The 22229-nt window shown below is 44.0% G+C and overlaps 1 protein-coding gene across 1 annotated transcript; it reads left to right on the forward strand.

The window, feature by feature from the left end:
* Positions 1-2534: 2534 nt before the first annotated feature.
* On the forward strand, positions 2535-6806 carry crybb1l2 (crystallin, beta B1, like 2; the record flags this gene model as incomplete). Its single annotated transcript, XM_080520862.1, has 5 exons — positions 2535-2630; positions 2977-3095; positions 4422-4554; positions 4666-4808; positions 6635-6806. The coding sequence occupies 5 exons, from the start codon at positions 2535-2537 to the stop codon at positions 6804-6806; spliced, it is 663 nt and encodes a 220-aa protein (XP_080376988.1).
* Positions 6807-22229: the final 15423 nt, after the last annotated feature.

Genomic DNA, 22229 nt, shown 5'->3' on the forward strand with positions numbered 1-22229 from the left:
TTCTATTACTGGCTTCCATCTGTGACTTTTGCACGTCTGGACTGGATATAAACAGCCAAAACCCAATCTGACTGTTTGGGCCCGTCTCCCAGCTCAGAAAAAGTAATTTTGATCAAACTTTAAGACAGAAATCATTAGATTTTGGTCAGTTTGACATTTTTCATATTGCTATAAGACTGACTAGGTTAATTGGTTTCTGTAAAATTGCCTGGTAGGTATGAGTGTGTGAGTCCTGTGTTGAACTCTGACCTGTGGAGGATGTAACTGGTCGATGGACTCCATGGCCATAAATGTATAAAAGATGAGATTGAAGGTCTGAGGTAAAATAAGCCCTCTGTGAATACACTCTAATCTCTGTACTCTTTCCGATTTGTCTTCTCTCGCCTGTGTACTTCGGAATAAGCACCTCATGGACTTTCCTTTTGCTGATAACACCCACCACAATATTTTGCTCACCCACGCAAAAAAAAAAAAAAAAAAAGAGGCAGCAGGCTTTAATTTGATAACCTCCTCCTTGTGTGATGAGGAGAGAGATTCAGGTTATCGTCCACACACACTCTTTGCTCACCCTGAGGTGCAGGTACATCCGCATTATTGCTTCTCGCTGTTTATTGCTTGGCCCGTTGTTTGTCCCAGCGCCTCTTTATTACGGCTCTGAAGAGAACGGCGGTGAATAACGTGGTGACAGCTTTAGAAACATTAACCTGGTTGGAAATATGGTGAAGTGCAAGTCTCAATCTCCAGCTTCAGGGTTTTATGAAGCCTTTTAAAGCCAAATACACTCAGATTAATATTTTCTTGCTCATATTTGCCTCCTCTTTTGACCACGTCCTGGTCTCTGGCTCTCTTTCTATCCACCCGTCTCTCCCTCTGTCTCTTTGATGATCGAGTATTTCTATTCTGTGGGGGCTGTGAGCTCAGCGACTTTGTTTCTGTGTCCATAATCCCCCCTCTCTGGGCGCCAGCATATAAAAGCCCCGGTGGGGCCCAGCGCACTCACACACACCACCAGCCCCGAGTCTACTTCCTTTTTACGCACACGCTGCCACAGGTAAGACAGTGGACAAACATATAGAAAAGACAAGGGAGAGGAGATTAGGCTGATTTGAGATGAAGCGAATCTTTGAATGTAAAATGTTGAATTCCTACCGACAGCGTTTGTCGCTTAGTTAGACTATAATAGTTCAGAGGTAAAACTAGGAAAATCATATCATGTTGGTTCAACAAATGCAGCAGAGAAATAGAATATTTGAGCTCTGAGATTTTTACGTTGAACATTTTTAACTTTCTGATAGTATTTGCTCATGTTTAATGTTGAAATGTGATATTTTATTGGTATTTCCAGTGTCAGAAATGGTTGAAAATGCAGATTTGTCAGAGATGCTTTGAAAGTGTGTATGTCCGATTAGTTTTTGTGGAGTTTAGTTTGGGTGTGAGCAGCAGTGGTAACATGGATCTATTCCCATCTTTCAGATCAGTACATACGTTTTTCCACAAATTTTTTTTATAGTTATATAATTGTGCCACATGTAGTAACATTGACAGCGTTTAACAAAAATTAGTCGAGAGGAGCGTCGTCTGGTTGATGTATGATTGATTTGAGTGAGTTCAGATTTTCTTAGAATATTATTTGAAATGCCGTATTTGCAGAAACCATCGTACAAATTTGAACCTCTCTCTCCAACAAATTGTTTTTTTTTGTATGTTAGTGAATTTCATGTCTGCTTCATGCCTCACAGATTGATCCATTTTGGTTCAATGTTTGAAGTTTTCTTTCTCTACATTGTTCTAGTGTCACACTTTTGTATAACAAGCTATGCTAAAATTACATCAGCACCTGATAAAGCTTTTTTAATGTGAAAGTGAGTTTGAAAAGTTTTTTGTCAGTGATTGCAGTTAGAATTGATTAAATAGCATGGGGGCATTATTTTAGCAAAGCTATTTGCTATTGCATAAGGAGAGTAACGTTTGTTACTTTAGAATTCGTAACAAAGGCAATGCTGTATCAAAGTAAATGTGTAATTTTACGTGACAGTGACACCTCTTCAGAGGAACTTAATTTAGTCAATTGTGCTATAATTTGAGCTTTTGCTTAGTTAAGCCACAATAACCTGAGTTTATAACGTGTTCAATATGTGCAATAAAGTTTATCAATAAATCTAAATGACGCACTTGGAAGTTGACAGATTTTGAGATACTGTGAAATCTACAGGTTTTTCTCTGTCCCGATAGTCTCTAAACTATAAAACTATAAATATTTATGCCCGTGCAGCCTGGTGCTGTGGTTCACTCACTCGTCTTCAGAGCTCGGGGGCTTTTCTGCGTGGAGTTTGTGGGTTTTCCTCCCGCAATGTGAGCGTGTGTGCTTGTCTCTCCATTGGTACACCTGTATGGGATTTTCCCCGCTTGTAGCTGGTCTCAGCTCCAGCACAAAGATGCAGTATTGATGGATGTTTCACCCATCTGCAGCAGTTGTACAATCCTGTTGCATGTGCGGACACTGATCCTCTCCTCTTCTCTTTATTCCAGTCATCATGTCTGCCGGAGGAGAGAAATCCAAGTCTGCTTCCCAGACCGATGGGAAGGCAGGTCAGAACAAGATGTCTGAGATGGGCATGATGTCCTACAAGGTGCAGTACAAACAACCATGGGCACAAATATATGTGTAACAGATGATCAAACATCCCTGTATAGCTTGTTTTCACTCGGTGAGGAGCAGGTGGCTGAGCGCCACTCTGACAGTTTCATATGGGCTGATGTCTATGGCTGCAACCTGTTGATCTTCGTGTGTGAGCGATGGGGCTGCTGCCAACGACAAGTGACAGAAAAAAACAAACAAACCTGTGACGGGCTTCTGTGTTCGGTCGCTTTGTACAGAGCCGCCAGAACAGTGCAGGCACTTCTTGTTATGAATGTTATCTGATGCTCTTTCTTTCTATCTCGAATCTCTGACCTCCTCGCTCACTTCCTGTTCAGATGTGCGTGTACGATCAGGAGAACTTCCAGGGTCGCTGCATTGAGATCAACAGCGAGTGCATGAACGTGTGTGACAAGGGAATGGACAAGGTGCGCTCCCTGCGTGTGGAATGTGGGCCGTAAGTAGCCAGATTTTGCTCCATGACGTAGACACCCACATGTGTAAGTGCTCCACCCAGCACTCACAGTCCTCCGAGAGACGGGCAGGTGGATTCTGAACCTCGCCATTATGTGATCTTCTCGCGCTTTGCATTCGAGGCGGCCGGCGGATGCTTTTAGGTTCTGTGATTTGCACAAAGTGCAGCAGGAAAGCAAACTTCAGGCCCCAAACTGAAAAAACCCCCCAAAGCAAAATGGGTGTAGCTGAAATCAGGTTAATGCTGCAACTTTTAGTGTATAGTGCCATTGTCCTCCAAAATACTTCCTTTAGGACTAAAAAAGGAAAGCTCCATCTATCCATCCATCCATCCATCCATCCATCCATCCATCCATCCATCCATACCCAAAGAATGAAGCTAATTCAACTCAACGTTAAGCCTTAATCCATGAAACTAGCATCCATACGGATGTACTGTTCTATGATTAAAGATATAAATATGTGACCACACACAAGTGCACTAATTTTTCCACAGTCATTGTGGGGATTTTACATTCAGGTAATCCAGTTCAAAATCCTTCATCCTAACTGACCGTCACCTTAAGACTCTAATCTTATAGTAAACATAGTCGCTTCATGGCAACATTGACTGATTTATAGGAAGAAGTGAAATGCTGGACTAGCAATTTATTCATAGTCTTATGTAGGATACATGTTTTGATGGGTTAATTACTAAATCTCATTGGTGTGATGCATCCCCCCCCCCCCCCCCCCCCCCCCCCCCCCCCCCCCGGCTAGCTATTACAATAATGCTAGCTATTACAATGAAATGCCCGAGATGAAGATAAACAACCTAAAGGTATTGTTTATGCACTAGAACCATAGCCTACATGGAAAATACAGTATGAGGAGCTTTATATTGGATCCCAAGTATCTTGAATCATGTCTAGTTTAGAGTTTGCGCCCCAATAATGAAGAAATAGAAGACTACACACAGAGAGATACGTGGAGAAAGCAGTGAAAACAGGACAGAGATAACGTGCAAACTTGTAGGATTAAACCAGTGTTAACAATGTTAACCACTGTGCTGCCCTTAAAGCATTACATGGGAACATTTAAGGTAAACTTAGAGGCGTCACAAGTAGCATATTACACAAGCGATGTTCAAAACTTCAGCAAACAAGGCTGAGTTATTTATAACTTCCATAACGCGACAGAAATAGTGGGTCTGTGCTTAAATTGATCTTGATCCAGACGTACAATCAATGGCAAACTCTTTTTTCCCCCAAAGAAATTCAATAGTCACCTTTCTTTCCCTTTGTTTCTTGTGACCTTTTGCCCTCTCAAGCTTCGTGGGCTTTGAGCAGATGAACTTCTGCGGTGAAATGTTCATCCTGGAGAAGGGCGAGTACCCCCGCTGGGACTCCTGGAGCAACTGCCAGAAGAACGACTACCTGCTGTCCTTCAGGCCTGTGCGCATGGTGAGCCCCCATTGTGTGCTCCATCCACTCAGCTGATCACATTGAAAGGTAGCTTTCCCTCATTGCCATTATCATCTCCGTCATCATCGCTGTGGCTTCTTTTGTTTGCAGGATCCCGAGAAGCACAAGATCTGCCTGTATGAGGTCGGAGAGTTCAAGGGCCGCAAGATGGAGATCATGGACGACGACGTTCCCAGCCTGTTTTCTTACGGCTTCACCGACAGAGTGGGCAGCATCATGGTCAGCTGTGGAACGTGAGTGGTGCACCACACACTGAACCCAGAGACTCCGTTTACACAACGTAGAACTTTCGCTGTGTTTTGGGAGACCGTTTTCACGACGGCGGTGCTCGAAATCACTGAAAATGCAACTTTCCTAAAATGGCTCCCAAACGGCAACCTGCCACCTCTCTGCTGGTGAAACTTCTCACTCTTATGACATGATTTTCTTCTATAATCGATCTCCACAGGTTGTTGCTCGGATGCTATTTTCTGCTTGAACACTTTATAATCATTCCTATTCCTCCGAAGGAAGGACTAGTATTGCTTTTACAAAAAAGTAATTTTTGAATATATATTCAGTCGGTGACTGCGGGAGATTAGTGTCACTCTGGAAGCCACCCAAAAAAAATGTAAGTAAAGGTTAAGCAGCGCACACAGATAAAACCACTTGCCCTCCAGGATCTCTGAAGCTTACTAATCAACACTTTATATACACTTTTTTACAATCCAAACAACACTCAGGTGTGAAAAAGACACATTGTGAATACGTTTTTGGACGACTTCTTCTTCAACTTATTTAATGCAAACTTGTTTTTCACACATCATTCTCATGTTTTAGTTTTTACAGGGTGAATTGAAAATGTGTTATATCTCAATTAGTCAGCTTTGGAGGTGCGATAGTGTAGCTAGACAGTAGGATTCTGTAAACTCGTAGAGTTTATTACATGCTACACTGTGAAATATGATCTCAGGAACTTGACTTTACGGTGCATTGACGGTATCTCCTGATACATGTGCAAGAATTACTTCATCTTAGACGTCATCACTGTACATTATTGGTGTGAACCAAGAATTAAGCTGTTGCTCTTGTGGCATAATCATGCAGTGAAACAGCTCTGTTTGGAAGTTGATGGATAATGTGGATGTGGTCCAATAATCTACCTCCTTAGGAATCTAAAAGCTACGTATTCAGTGCAGCAGCTTCCAACTATATTCTATTGTCAAATGCATTTGGAAATATTCAACCATAAATTACTACTTTGCATGTGAGTGTAAAGACACATTGTGGCTGAAGCTCTGTGCATGAGGACTCAACCTCACACACTTTAAAAACTCTGAAATAAGCTCTTTTTCTTTGACTTTAAGCATCAGATTGAGTATGCACGAGACCATATAAGCACATTTCCCTTTTCTATTTGTCTCAGCCTTTCAACACGCTGAAGACCGCACCTTTGTTCTTTCCAAATTTTGAGCTTCCAGTGGTCCAATCACACTCCTCTCACCATTCTGCCTCGGCACCGGCTACGTCAGAAAAGTCCGGCCCCGTGCTCGACTGCGTGTTTCAGTGCGTTTCTCCACACCTGACGTCATCCGCGCACCAGGAGAAACAGCAGCATAATCACAAAGCATTTGAGTGCTCTGAGTGTTTGTCTGCGGGCGAGTTTAGAAAGAGTTTTTCTCTTTTTTTTCTTTTTTTCTTAATCAGCAGCTAGTCGAGGGTGTCATGCACGTCAGAGGCTCGGCGTCTCTGTCTGTGTTGTCGGAGGTGTGGTGCTGCAAACACTGCCTTCTCCATCCCATGATTGCTTTATTGTCAGAGCTCCCTGCTGTCTGCAGCAAACAGCTGCCCCATGTTGCAGACAGCATGATAAACAGATCGATGTCCGCTTCGTTAGATGTTTATCCTCCCTGATTTCTCTGCATCTGTCCTCTCAGCATCTTTCTCATTTCTCACTTGCATGTTGCTCATCACCTTATGGTTTTTTTTTTGTGTGTCTTGAATACATTTTCTTTTTTGAATCATATCTAATAAAATCCCCCCCCTCTCTCTCTCTCTGTCTCTCTCATTCCGTCCACAGCTGGGTGGGTTACCAGTTCCCCGGCTACCGTGGCAGCCAGTACCTGCTGGAGAAGGGCGAGTTCAGGCACTTCAACGAGTTCGGTGCTCGTTGCCCCCAGATGCAGTCCATCAGGCGTATTCGTGACATGCAGTGGCACCCACACGGCTGCTACACCATGTCCTCCAAGTGAAGCCCAGCGAGGGCGAGGAAGAGAGGGACCGGAGGAGAGGCGGAGGCCGAGGGCGAGCGCAGAGACGGAGGAGGGAGGGCAAAGAAGGAGAGGCGGAGGGAGAGGGTGTAACACTCTTCTAAAATCTCTCGGTGGTCTTAACGCAGTGTGTGTGTGTGGGGGGGAGGCACGTTATTATTAGCTGCAATCAAGTGGCCAGTGAAAAGTTCGACAAAGTTGAAGGGGAGATGATTACATGAACCACCGAGACTGGCTCCGATGATAAACTCTCCCTCCATTTTTGTTCTTCCTCACTCGCTGTCTCCGGCTCGTCAGCTCCCGGCTCCACACTCTCCTCTCTCTCCTCCCCTCCCTCCCTCTCTCCCCTCACGTACTTCTCTTCCACACCCCATCGACGTCAGCCCTCGCTCAGCCCCGACTGGGTAGGAGGAGAGGGGGGATAGAAGCACTGGTGCGGTTCTCTTTGTTTGTGACAACGAGCGACGGACCACGGCAGGACGAAACAAGTCAACCTGAAAACCAGAATAAAGCATCTCACATTCTGCAACACTTGAATTCGTGTTTTTATTTTAAATGGATGTAAGATATTCTTCCAGCAATAGACAGAACAGCCTTTCATAGCTTGATAAGACTCACAGACAAAACACGACGCTGAGACCTGAGCTGACAGTCATTAGGCTGAAGACATACGCGCTTCAAAGTTTTACTCTTGAGAGTGGATTCATGAAACACCATGAATAATGAAGGCTGCAAAATGCTGATAATTGAAGCCCTTCCACTTCATTTTGCACCAGCTGGAATTGTGACAAAGGGCTTAACATTCAAGCTGTGCTTATTCATTCAGGTCTTGATGTATTTGCCCATCCATGCACTAAAAGAAAGCGAAAACATACGGCTCTGCCATGTCATTTGTATTTAGATTGTCATATTGTCGAAAAAGTGCACTGACAATCGTAGCCAAATGGGTGAAAATGAAGTGTGAAGTTTTGAGTGTTAAATGGACCCAATATGCAGAATCACTGGTCCGCCTGAAAACAGCACAAAGCACAAAACTAAGAAGAGTATCGTGACAAAGTGCAGTTTATTGAACTTGCTGAAGTTAAATAAGCTAAATAAGGTCAATAATTAATTAAATAGACTTGTTTAGGCAGCAAGTGAGTGTTTTTAATTTCTAAATGGTAAAAGTTACAGCTATTTTGTAGGACAAGGGAGGCACCAAGACTACTTTTTTAAAAGTACAAGTACCACTAACTACGACCACTAACGTTTAGCAACATGTCAATACAACTACAGATACGGGGATTATTAAATGCCATGAAGCCTAATTCACACTTCATACGCAAACAATATGCAAAGGCTCCGCATTACCATGCACCACCACCGCCGCACAGCATCGTAACAGTCCCTGCTGATTAAGTTGGTGGTGTTGAATGAACTGCCCGTACGAACTTTCGCCTCCTCCTGATATTTTAGCAAAATGTAATTTACAGTCTGTCTTACTTTTGCTATTCTCATAGATATTGAAGGATCTGCAAACTGCAGACATCGCTCCTCTCTTGTCTACTTGCCTGCGTTGCTTGTCAATAATCGCTGGATTGTATCGGAGGGCTTTTACAAGTACGAGAACTCCATGCAGTTTTGGACCTGATACTTGACATTGGAATCGGTATTGGTGCATTCCTGTGCACAACTATTAGCTCTGAAAATACACCTGAATCCTCAACCAACCCGTCCCCAGACAAAGGAGATTGTGGGTAAATATTGCACCAAAGTTTGACCTGTAAATACATCTCTGGTGGGCCACACAGTGGTTTAATGCTGAGGAGGATGCAGCGTTATAGAAGATAAACAAATGGAAGGACTTCACTGGTTTTGCATTAATGTTCATATTTGGTGTTTATTGTATAAATTATGTTTAAATTTCCCGTCACAGCTGTTCCACAGATTTCTCAACACAATATACCAAATTTGTCAAAATGCTCGATGAAATACTGAAAAGTTTCATTTAATTACAGTAAAGTTAGAGTAGTTGAAACATATTCAACATAAAACTCACAACACAGGCTTTGAAGATGTTGCAAAACTCTTTCCTGGTCTGAAAGTAGATTTAAAGTGACACCTACAGCATGACAGAAGTGAACGCGTCAGCAAAAGGGTTAACAAGGGTTAACTTTCCACAAGAACCTGCAGGCTTACTTGTTCCTGTGACATTGTGACTGACTTGTATTAAGAAGTCTTACACAAGTGCGAACTGGATCTATAAACCAATAGTCATAGAATTTCTGTATTCAGCTATTAAAATTTAATGGATTCTTAAGATTTAACCCATGATGCGTGTCAGGTGACTAATAATCCATGAAGCCTTTAACCTTCCCCTTCATTTGAACAAGCTGCAGGCTCAGTTCAGTGGGATTTCTCTCACTTTCATCATCAAACATACAAGTAAGATACTATTTTCCATTTATCATGTAACAGTCATTTTTCTTTTTTGGCATATGCAGGAAATAAATCAACATATCAGGAACAAGACATTAACTGAGTAAGCTCACAACACCCATGTTTTTTGAATTGGTTGTCACTTGTTTATACACCGTAAAGCAGTGTGAATTGGACTCTTCCTGCAAAGCATGTTGAGCACTGAAATGTGCTGCATAGGTGGAGTCCATTTAAGCATTAGTAGGAAGTGTAGGAAGTTGGAGTGACCCGCACTGTCCAACTTCCTGTCAGATATCCCCCCCGGTAACACATTAATAATCCCACCATGTTTATCGTCATCTCTGAGAGTCAAAATTGATTTTTTTTTTTTTTAATCGACTTCCTTTAAAAAAAAACTTGAAAGAACTCCAGCAGTGAAATCGCTCAATGTTAATTTTCCAGCATTTGCAGGTCTTTTTCATCTTCATTCACTCAGCACAGACACAGATTGAATTAGTACTGATGGAAAACTATTTGGAGCAACATTGGTCATCTGTGAATAGGAAGAAGAAGAAGAAACAAAAATTAAAAAAATGAACTCCATCTCTGCAAGCAGTGCACTCAGCCCAAAGCAGCACATTATGTGTTACAGCTTCTTTCTATGACGAATGCTTTCATGCATTATTTATTTATCCTGCTGACCAAATTCAATCCTGATGGCCAGTGTGGAGAAAATGTCAGCACCAAAATAGACGATAGTCTGTTTTTTGTTTTTTTTATCATATAAAGTATGATCAATTATGAATTGCTTCCCTGATCAAATATTCAGAAATAAGACATTCGGCGGTTCGTAATGCAATCTGCACATTCAGTGTCCGAGATTCGGTTCATCCGGAAACGTCACCCCTGCTGTGACGCGATGCGGTGATCAGACTTTTATAGAACTGCGGTTTTAAATGGCAGAGAGTGCTTTGAAATCATACAAATGTAATAAGGGAGGTTTCAGTAAAGTGCATCAGAGGAGTACTCCATCATTGTTTGCCCCGAAATGATAGCTACAGTAAATAAATATGATTCATCACGCCTGCTGACCTTTAAACCAATCCATGAGCTTTCTATTTCAATTCAACAAAACAATAAGTTACACACACGCACATGTACACACACACACACAGTGGCAGGACGTTTGGCGCCCAAAGCAGCGGCTCAATAGGAAAACAACTTCTATTTAAATTTCTTAGAAATGAAAATTCATTCAACAACAGTAATGTGGCTTTAATCCAAGCCAAACAAAAAGTGCAATTTCACATTTTGCTGGTTGGCATAAAAAAAAAGAGAATTTGCAAAAACCCGAATGTGATCAGAGGTCAAGATCAGCATGAGTTTCACCACGAGCATTTTTTTGGTTTGTTCTCAAGTTTGAATGGAATTATCAGACTGAACATTTTGATCAATGTTTTTTTCAATCTAAACCTGCCCACAACTTCTTTGTACAGTTGAAGGTTGCATCCTTAGTGTGCATGAGAATTTAGATTTTTTTTTTTGTGTGTTAATTTCTCTTGCAATCTGGAAACCTTTTAGCCTTTTAAACATGCAAACTAATTGTTGTGTCTGTGACACTTGTAACCAAACTAAGGCCACATTCACATGACAACGCTTCAAGTGGAAATGGTTTCGTTTTCAAAAGGTATTTACTATGGTCTTGGTGCACATGTGCAGTATGTTACAGCTGTTGATAGGAAAGTGCATAATGCATTGAGTTTTCTTAGATCTATATAACTTTTGTATTTATTTTGCTGATGATGTTTTATTGTTACTCAATTCATTTGCGCAAAAATAGGTTTTGCTTTCTCATGTGTAACCGGTGTGGGTTTTCTTCTCTGCGTTGTGATTTTATTTTTGAATGAAGAGATCTCGGAACAAGGCCTATCTTCTGGATTACTTTTATTCCATCCCTGTTCAAATGAAAACATGACATGAGCTGGTGTGCCTCGGCAGCAACTCTCCTCTTCGTCTCCGACAGTGCACATTCAGCTCTGCTTATAATCATACATGTACGGAAATAAATAATGTCTTACAAAAAACACAATTATAAAACAATGATCAATATAAATTAAGACACAGATATCAATGCAAATAAATTAAATATATGAATGACAAAATAAATGAAAACATCCAGAAAACATATATGTTGCACCATAGAACAAAACAAATAACATAACCAGCTATTCTCATACCTGTTCAAATGAAAACATGACATGAGCTGGTGTGCCTCGGCAGCAACTCTCCTCTTCGTCTGTAAGCAAACAACACGTGTCTGAACTTATGGAGGAAGCCGACTGCTAAGCTAACATAGCAGTTAGCTTTTCACCTCCCACTGCCGTATAACTACATTTTTAATACACAGAACGTGACTAAACTCTAGGAACATAACTTTCACACTGGACACAATCACCCACAACACTCAACACAACTTTGAAGACATGAATTTTAACCTATAAACTTAAACAAAGAGGAGCGCGCTCAAGCTCCGACATACCTCCGACAGTGCACATTCAGCTCTGACCGGAGTGCGCATGCTCGGAGCACCTTGCCGTGGCAACACACATGAAAAAAACTTAAAGGGACAGGCACGAGAACAGCACACATGAGCATGAAACACCACTAACAACTTATTTTAGTGAAATACACCCGTTATTTGTGACAATCTGTTACATTCACCCCTCCTGAATTTCACTAAAATCATCACACACAACAATGTACAAAGGGTCTATTGTAATGCTAAGTTACAGTTACTGTACTGGACCAATCAACGTTGAAATCTCATCACACGAAATCAGTTAGAAACTATCTGCAAAACAGATCAAAAGAAGTTAAGAGGTTGATCAGGCCTCCAACCCTTTAGGAACAAAGAGGCGCAGCCTACACCTCAAAAAAACTGGTCCCCCAGACACTTATTGAGCACCGTCTCACAGACCCCATATACATACAGAACACACAGAAAACATCACTGAATTAACAACAAACTATATCACAGAATAAGCCTCAAGTGGCTGACCCCAAACAACAGGCCTATGAACCATACTCTCAATCAGTCTGTTAACAGACTTGACCACCCTGCCTGCTCTGGTAATGACCCTACCCTGAACTGCAGCGACATCAGGAACATGTGCAGGTGAGTCTTGCCGTGGGTCAACATTTTGGTCAGTGGAAGCCTGGGGTAAGTTCAAGTCAAGAGCTGGGGTGGGCTGCATGTCAACGGGAGGACAGTCTAGAACAGGGGCTGTGTCAGTCTGAACCTCACAGTCGAAAGGAGAACTGGCTGGAACAGGAGCCGTCACAAACTGTGTCTCAACAAAGTCAACAGGAGAATCAGCAGCTACAGCGGCTGACATGGTCTGTGTCTCAGCAGTGTCAGGCGAGTCAGGGGCAAGTCCATTCTCCATCCCATCCACATGACAAGGTTGTCCATCAATCTCCTCTGTGAGCTGGGAACCAAGATATTCAACTCTCGTAGCTTCACCAACCCTATCAGAATCAGATAGGACCCACTGAGATGTCCGCACCGAAGAAGACTCCATCGTCAGATTAGTGAGCCCCTCAGTCTCTCCGTTGGTGCTGGAACAATCAGTATCGTCATCAGAAAGGCTATCCAAAGGTTGATCCTCCAGGGTATCACATACAGGGAGAAAATTGACATCCAAGAGGAGATTCCTGTGCACAACCTTGGACCGGCCTGAGACATTGCTGACCTTGTAGATGTGGTTTTTGGGGTTCCTCTCAACAACAGTGTACACCACAGGTTCCCACTTGTCAGCCAATTTCTTCTTTCCCCGCTCCCCTTTGTTAGCGAGCAGAACCCGGTCACCAACATTTAATGAGATGCCCTTGACCTTCTTGTTGTATTGGCAGGCCTGGTGTGTCTGCTCTTTGGTGGCATGTTGCTGTGCAATTCTGGTGGCCTCAGACAAGTAGGACAGGAGAGTCCTTGAGTAACTGCTGAAATCAACAACAACTGGATCGTGCAGGACAGACTGGAACATAACGTCAACTGGGAGCCTTGGAACACGGCCAAACATCAGGTAGAATGGAGCGTAACCTGTGGTTTCATGGACAGTGGCATTGTAGGCAAATGTCAATGTCTGGATCTGTTGAGGCCATTCTTGCTTAGTTCTCATTGGGAGGGCACGAAGCATATTGCCGAGAGTACGGTTAAACCTTTCTGTGCCCCCATTGCCCATGGGATGATAAGCGGTGGTGTGGGATTTGGCAACACCAGACAACTGCAGCAGCTCAAACAGTAACTCACTCTCAAAGCTGGGACCCTGGTCCGAATGAATGCGTTCTGGGAACCCATACACACAAAAAACGCAGTCCCACAACTTCCTGGCGACCTGCTTTGCAGTCTGGTTCCTACAAGGGAATGCAAATGCCATTTTTGTGAAGTGATCAGTTGCCACTAGGACATCAACAGACTTCTTGTTTTTGTCTTCCGCCGACCAGAAGTCAATGCAGACTAGCTCCATGGGTGCTGTGGTCTTGATGCTCTCCAATGGTGCTCGTGCTGCAGGCTCTGGGGTCTTGGCGAGTACACACCTCTCACAACAGCGCACATGCTCCCTTACATCCCTCTGAATGGTAGGCCAAAAGAAGCGTTGTCTCGCCAGGTAGAGGGTTCTAGCTTGACCCTGGTGACCTGCCAAATCATGAACACCTTCCAATACCTTGGCTCTTAAACTTGCCGGCAACACCAACTGAAGCCTCTTTATCTTGCACACAGGGTCCTTTGACGCCCTATACAGAACCCCATCATGAAACTTAAGTCTCTCCCAATGTTTCAAAAGAGTCAATGCCCCGGCACACATCGCATGTCTCTCCCGTCTCGAAGGACGTCTTTTACGGGTGATGAAAGGCAGAACACAGGAGATGACGGGATCTTTAAGTTGCTCAGCCTCCAACTCATGTAAAGAGACTGCAGGTAGAGTATCCTGACCAACTGGCTGCAGCCGCTGAATGTACTGGGCCAGATGGGCAGCCCTATGTTTGACATTGCTCTCCCAATCGCTGTGGTATAGTAGGGCGGCTTTAACCTCCACGGAACTGCAGGAACCCCTTACATCTGGAGCATGCGAAGACTGCAGGAACACCTGAACACCCTGGGCACCAACTCTCAGAGCATCCTGTACCTTATCAACCTCTGCACTAGTCGCTGCCTGCACTAAGTCGTGATAAGGCTCACGAATAAGGCGCATACTGATCGACGAGGTAAAGGGGACACGACTAAGTGCATCGGCCACAACATTTTTTGATCCTTGGATGTACTTCAGGTCAAAGTTGTATGACGACAGTTTGGACACCCATCTTTGCTCATAAGCATCAAGTTTAGGCTTGGTTAGTATATGTGTTAGCGGGTTATTGTCTGTCCACACTGTGAAATCATGCCCTTTAAGCCAGTGGCTGAACTTCTCCGAGATACACCACTTCAGAGCCATAAACTCAAGGCGATATGCTGGGTATCTCTGCTGGGACTTACTGAGGGCTTTACTGGCGAATGCGATGGGGCGAGCTCTGTCCTCCCCAATAGGCAGTTGGGACAACACAGCACCCAAGCCGTCGAGGGAAGCATCCACGGACAGAATGAAAGGTCTTGAGAAATCCGGATGAGCCAAGACAACACAGTTGAGGAGTTCACTCTTCAATCTGTGGAAGGCTGTCTCACATGCGGGGGTCCAATCAGTGGCAGTCAACCTTCTGAACATGCCAGCACCTTTATTGGCACGGCCAGCCTTTCCATTCCTTTTCTGGCCAGCTGTCAGAGCAAATAGAGGCTTGGCGATAGCTGAACACCCAGGGATGAAACTCTGGTAGAAGAAAATCATGCCCAGAAAGGACCTGAGTTTCTTCACCGAAGGGGTGCAGCCATCCTCTTCCATCACCGCTTCCGTCGGCATAGCAGAAATCACCTCTACCTTTGCAGGATCCACAGCAACACCGCTCTGATCAATGACATGGCCAAGGAATTTGACAGACTTGCGCAACAGGTGACATTTCTTGGGGCTGAGCTTAAGGTTATTGTCGCGCAGCTTCTGAAACACGACTCTAAGCCGGCTCAGTGCCTCCTCTTCAGTTGGCGCAAAGACGAGAAGATCATCCAAATAACAAAGCAAACTGGTGAAGTTGAGGTCCCCAAAGATGTTCAACATCATACGCATGAATGACGCTGGACTATTACATAGCCCTTGTGGCATCCTATTGTACTCGTACAAGCCAATGGGTGTTGTGAAGGCGGTGTACCTCTTGTCCTCCTCGCACATGGGGATGTTATAAAACCCGGAGGTTAGATCCATAGTGCTGAAGAAGACATTGCCACCCAGAGCTGCAAGACAATCTGCTTGATGAGGGAGTGGATGGGCGTCTTTCAGAGTCCGGGCGTTCAGCCACCTAAAATCTGTGCAGATCCTAAGACTGCCATCTTTCTTCCACACCATGACGAGAGGAGAAGCATAATCGCTGATGGATTTGCGAATAATGCCTTGCTCCTCCATATTGGTAAGAACTTGTCGAAGTTGCTGGTAATGAGCAGGTGGCACTCTCCTGTAGGGCATGCGGAATGGACGGTCGTCTGTCAGACGAATGCGGTGGACAAATCCAGCAGCCTCTCCACAATCAAGCGGGTGTCTTGAGAAAATGTCTTCAAACTCTTCAATGAGCTCCGCGAGTTGTATTTTGGACTGATGACTGGCATGGCATGCGTCAATGTCAAGGTCAGACAACCCCTGATTGGAGAGCCTCTGTTTGAGACCAGTTGCATCGGCAGATGGTTCACTCACATATTCCGGCTTCTTGTCATCCAACCTACTGGAGCTCTGCTGTATGAGCAAATCCTCTACTGCAATACAGGGTGAAACATCAGCGACCTTGGCATTACGTTTCAAAGTGACTGGTTTGGGCGATAGATTGGTGATCTTCATGGGTACCCATCGGTCACCCCACATGGGCGTGATGACTCGGCCAACAAGAATATCTCTTGGTCTGGACTTGGAAGAGCAAGGTTCCACCATGATCGTGCTGCCTGGGGATACTGGAACGTTGCCGGGCAGCCTGCCCCACACCAAGTATTCACGCTGAGGGAGTAGCGTAACAGCCTTTGGTAGACTCACAGTGCCTATCTTATCTGGAACGTCAGGGCCCCTCCATCTTGTGGTGCATGACATCATATCCAAGAAATGCTCATAGTCAGGAAGTGAATGTTTACTACCTACAGACATGAGCTTCCAATAATCGTCATTTCCTTTCATGCAGCTCATAAGGTGCTTAAGAACATTAGAGCCAATAATAAGCTCATCACGCTGGCCTGAAACCACCAAAACAGGAGCAATACACTTCACGCCATAGATGGTCAATGTCAGATCATATATACACTTGGGGCGAGACTGCATTCCTCCACAGCCGACCAGCACTATCTTTTCTGCTGACTGTGATTCTCCTGTAAGGGCTCCAACATCTCTGAGTAGACTCTCAGCCTCCTCACTGAGAGTGCAAGCCATAGACCCGGAATCTATCATACCCGTTAGTGTAACCTTGTCGTTCACTGCCACCTGAGTGTAGAATAACTCACTAAAAACTGGCACCTCTGCTGGTCCCTGGACCACTACCTGGTATCCTTCTGGCATGACTGAACATGTGTTGACGTAAAGAAGCTCAAGATCTGACTCATCACTGTGGAGGGTTTTAAATTCACCTCCCACACTGCCCCTCTTCAAGTGTGGGTGTGCTAGTTTTCCGGGGGCTGGCTCCGACCGGCTGTAGCTTGGTCCTTGGGTTTTCGATTATACTTAGTGCAGTCTTTCTTCCAATGCCCAGGGGTGAAGCATGAGAGGCACAGATTCTCCTTTCTGCAGTGCATGAGGGTAGAATGCCTGGCATCACCACAGACTTGACAATTCCGTCCTCGAAATGGACCTGGGGCTAGGTGTTGAGGTGGTGCTGCTGCAGAAGCTGCAACCTGAACATTCTGATGTGCCATTAGCCTGTCCAAAAGGCTAATCAGTGAATGCATACTATTCACATCAAGGGCCGGCATGGGAGTCGGGGCTGGGATGAACTGGGCTGCTGTGGGTGAGAGTTGAGATGAGGAGACTGGATTTTGCATTGGGACTGATTCTGCGCCAAAAGTTGCTGTCGACACGGCCCGTGAATGTGAAGAGTGGCCTGGTGTAGAAGCAGGATGTGAGGTGGGACTAACCCGTAGTGGTTGTGATGGCACCAATCCCGGCACTGCAGCTGTCTGGATGTGGCAGTCAACACGTCTCTGTGGAGTCTGCGTGCGGGACCTGAGCTCACGCTGGAAGCTGTCAATGCGTTCTTGGACCTCACTCGTCGTCCACTCCTCAGCTGCTTTAAAGCTGAGTCTGTTACAGAGGACTGGGTCTGGACAGTATTTGATGAACATCATAGTCACTTCACGCCCTGGGTCTTCGATACTTCGGCCCTGCCTCTGTAAACACTCCTCAGCAATGTCAATGGCATTGTTCAGTCTGATCCAATACTCCATAACGCCCTCTTCATGCAGTGGCTTGGTGTTATAAAAGTCGGCCATCGGCATAGAGGAGTAAGCTAGGTCACTAAAGTGTTGTTTTAGGATGTCAAAGACCAGTTCAGGAGTCTGGATATGATCAATGGAGGGGTTGTGTCGTAAAGTAACCTTTACTACATCTTTCGCCTTCCCCATTAGCCTAGCCAAAATCTCACGTGACTGAAGGTTTTTTGGTGTATTCCTTTTCAGCAGATAAAGCTCCACCATTTCTACCCACTCACGCACAGAGTATTTATCACTACTGTCACCTCTAAAAACTGGAGGCTCCTTAACATCAGAATGCATAACAAGCCTAACACCAGATAAGTTTAACTCAGGTGTCTGCTCTGGCTTAGGGATGTCAGCTGGGACAGACTCACTGCAATTCCTGTCACCCCTCAGTTGCTCAACAATAGACTGGCCAATCTGTTTGGCCAACTCAGAAATGAGCGTGCCTAACTCATTTTGTGGTGATGTCTGTGGAGTATCCATCTCACAAACAGGGGCCTGGAGACGTGTGGAACAAAACTCAGGTGTCCTCAACCCACCCACCTTAGGTGTCTGAGCATCTTCCCTATTAAACCACCCTCTCCCGAATCCCACATTTGAGTGAACCTCGCCTTCAGAAGCATCAAACCCCCCTGCACCAGATGCCGGGTGCATAATGAATTAACACAGGAATATTAACACTAAAAGTAAAAAAAACAATCCTTCTGAACACTGAATAACAAAAATGTACACCCAAATCAATATTCAAAATTTGGGATCCCTCCAAGATTTAAAATGAGGGAGGTAACTAAACACGCACATAAAATACCCCACAAGGTTGGAGATAACAAACGTTGAAACGAAGAAGCTCTCCCGGCGATCGAGATGACGTCGATCCTTGTAGAATCCTGAAGGGTCACGGCACCAATGTAACCGGTGTGGGTTTTCTTCTCTGCGTTGTGATTTTATTTTTGAATGAAGAGATCTCGGAACAAGGCCTATCTTCTGGATTACTTTTATTCCATCCCTGTTCAAATGAAAACATGACATGAGCTGGTGTGCCTCGGCAGCAACTCTCCTCTTCGTCTCCGACAGTGCACATTCAGCTCTGCTTATAATCATACATGTACGGAAATAAATAATGTCTTACAAAAAACACAATTATAAAACAATGATCAATATAAATTAAGACACAGATATCAATGCAAATAAATTAAATATATGAATGACAAAATAAATGAAAACATCCAGAAAACATATATGTTGCACCATAGAACAAAACAAATAACATAACCAGCTATTCTCATACCTGTTCAAATGAAAACATGACATGAGCTGGTGTGCCTCGGCAGCAACTCTCCTCTTCGTCTGTAAGCAAACAACACGTGTCTGAACTTATGGAGGAAGCCGACTGCTAAGCTAACATAGCAGTTAGCTTTTCACCTCCCACTGCCGTATAACTACATTTTTAATACACAGAACGTGACTAAACTCTAGGAACATAACTTTCACACTGGACACAATCACCCACAACACTCAACACAACTTTGAAGACATGAATTTTAACCTATAAACTTAAACAAAGAGGAGCGCGCTCAAGCTCCGACATACCTCCGACAGTGCACATTCAGCTCTGACCGGAGTGCGCATGCTCGGAGCACCTTGCCGTGGCAACACACATGAAAAAAACTTAAAGGGACAGGCACGAGAACAGCACACATGAGCATGAAACACCACTAACAACTTATTTTAGTGAAATACACCCGTTATTTGTGACAATCTGTTACACATGCTTATGTTCTTCAATCTGGTCTGTGTGATTAGTTTACATCAATAAAATTTGAGAGCTCAGACTCCCTGCTTTAAATTTGAAATGTAAAGTAAATAGGAGTTATCGCGTTTCATATATATAAAACACAGTCAACCTGTTAATTAGAAAACAATGTAGTTTCTGCCTCCAAACTATGATATAAGGTGAATTATGATCAATGTAGTTGACTGACTCACTAGTAATACTTTTTTTTTCTTCTTTTGACTTCTTAACTTGCAAAATACACACGTATTTACTGGCAATACCATTTATCCCTCTGAAGGTAAACGACTCTGCAACGGCGCGATGGCTGAAGGAGTTGTCTTCCCCAATAGGAGTCAGCCGCTTTGAACCCCCTGAGTTTTGGTTCTTGTGCTTGTAGGATCACATAAAATCAGCATTCGTGGTGAAAAGATCAAGATCAGGTCATGAAACATGAGGCGGGCGTTCGCTGTGGCGAGCTTCAAATTCTGTTGGCGGAGTGTCTAACGCCAGTTTGAAGCTGGAGTTTATGTTTTGAAGGATGTTAATAATTTATCGGTGCTGCATTTCAAATGAGTTCAGTCTGTGATTCTGGGTCAGTGTTAGAAGTTAGACGTTACACCCGCGGTGCAGTTCGTCTCGGTTGGAACAGCAACACCTTGTTAATTCGATGCTGCTGCGCTTCATTCACGCTGGCGTCTTCGCTTGAACAAAGACGGGCGGTGGGGCACTGTGGCATTTGAAATGCAGTCTGTTTTGGGTTTTTTTGTTTCACTACTGAGTTTTCAGTATATTCAGGCCCCGTTTACCCAAGGTTTTATGTAAATATGCATCACTGTTGCTTTCTGAAAACGAGCAGAAACACTGAAAATGGTGTAGTTAGCATGCCAGGCCGCGACTTGGTGCTGTTGTTTGTTTTTGTAATGGAATCACAAAAAAACTCCACCTTGGGAGTCATTTGTTCCTGTGTAAATGGTTAAACTTCAACCTTTGGATTCACTTGGGGGAACTTCAACGTTCGCCTTCAACGTTCGCCTTCAACATGTATCACAGCAAACATATACTAAATGACAGCTTCACAAAGTCAAAAAGTCACTTATCGGTCAAAACGGCGTACAGACTTTAAATTCAACTTCAACTTCAATCAAACTGGGCTGGATGCGTATATTTCAAACACTATGTCCTCTTGTTTCATGGCAGTCAGATTGTACATGTCGCTTTCACACTTCGACAAATGGATCGCCTCGATGCAGCAATTGAAGTAGAGCTCCTTATAATCCAAACCAGATTTCTACATGACCTACAGACATGGACACTGTATCTGTTTTATGTAGTTTTGTGGATCTTATGTAGACGCTCTGATTCAATTTGTCCTTCTTTCCTGTTTCTCAAGGAAAGAAATGTTCACTTTCTGCCTGATAAATCTCTGCTGACTGGAGAAAGAGATCAGCGTTAATGAGTTCACCAGCCAGTGGTCATAATATTACGGCTAATGTTTTTTGTGATGAAATATAGAAGTAAAGGTGAGAAATGTGAAAAGGATTTCTTTTTTCTTCTCTTTCTTTTTTTTCCCCAGTCACTTCATTTCCTTGAAATTCAATTATCGCCCCAAATGAAATCGCTGCATTTCGTTCACCAGGCATAAGTGAAAGCTTTTTCTTTTTCCCTCAATGGAAGGTTGTATCAGGAGCTGCTTTTGTAACCAAGGCTAAAGGTTTTCTGACTTTACTTTAATATGTGATGATGCACAGCTTCAGCACTACCCTCATTATTTTTTCATCCCACCTACTTAAAAATCCTGCCTGCGTCTGAGAAAACGAGGTGAAAACCCAATTCTATCTGAACAGATTCCCCTGATCTCCCAGTACAGAAATAACCTCCCGCACTGAGTTTCGGGCGTAACCAAACCAACCCAGGCAGGTGAGGGTTCGCTCGACCTGTCACACACACACACACACACACACACACACACACACACACACACACACACACACACACACACACACACACACACACACACACACACACACACACACACACACACACACACACACACACACACACACACACACACACACACACCGGGTCTGTCTGAAGCTATTAATATTTGTGGATGAGACACCGACAAGGTGCTGTGAGCCTTCCTCACTATGCGGTTAAATATGGATTGGAGGAGTATTGACGTCAGACTGACACACACACACACACACACACACACACACACACACACACACACACACACACACACACACACACACACACACACACACACACACACACACACACACACACACACACACACACACATACTTATTTCCAGCCCTGCTTCTGATGTCACGCTGTGAATTGGGACTGCCTCGGCAGCAGGGCATTATGGGATAGCTTGTAGGAGCTTAATGATTCCTTGAGGTACAATACTGCTAAATAATGAGTAGAGAGAGAGAAACACTCACGCACACACACATACACACTCATATACACACACACACACCTGCCCAATCTCCACCACATCAAAACTCACTGGCGGTGAGGATTAACCATCATGTTGTGATTGGCCGCTCAGAGAGAAAGTCCTTTAATCTGAAATATCTTCTCCAGTTCATCAGAAACCGATCAGGAGAGTTTGACGTATTTGTGCATTTTCATCATCTGA

This window comes from Blennius ocellaris, assembly GCF_963422515.1.
Source record: "Blennius ocellaris genome assembly, chromosome: 3".
Taxonomy (NCBI): Eukaryota; Metazoa; Chordata; class Actinopteri; order Blenniiformes; family Blenniidae; genus Blennius; species Blennius ocellaris.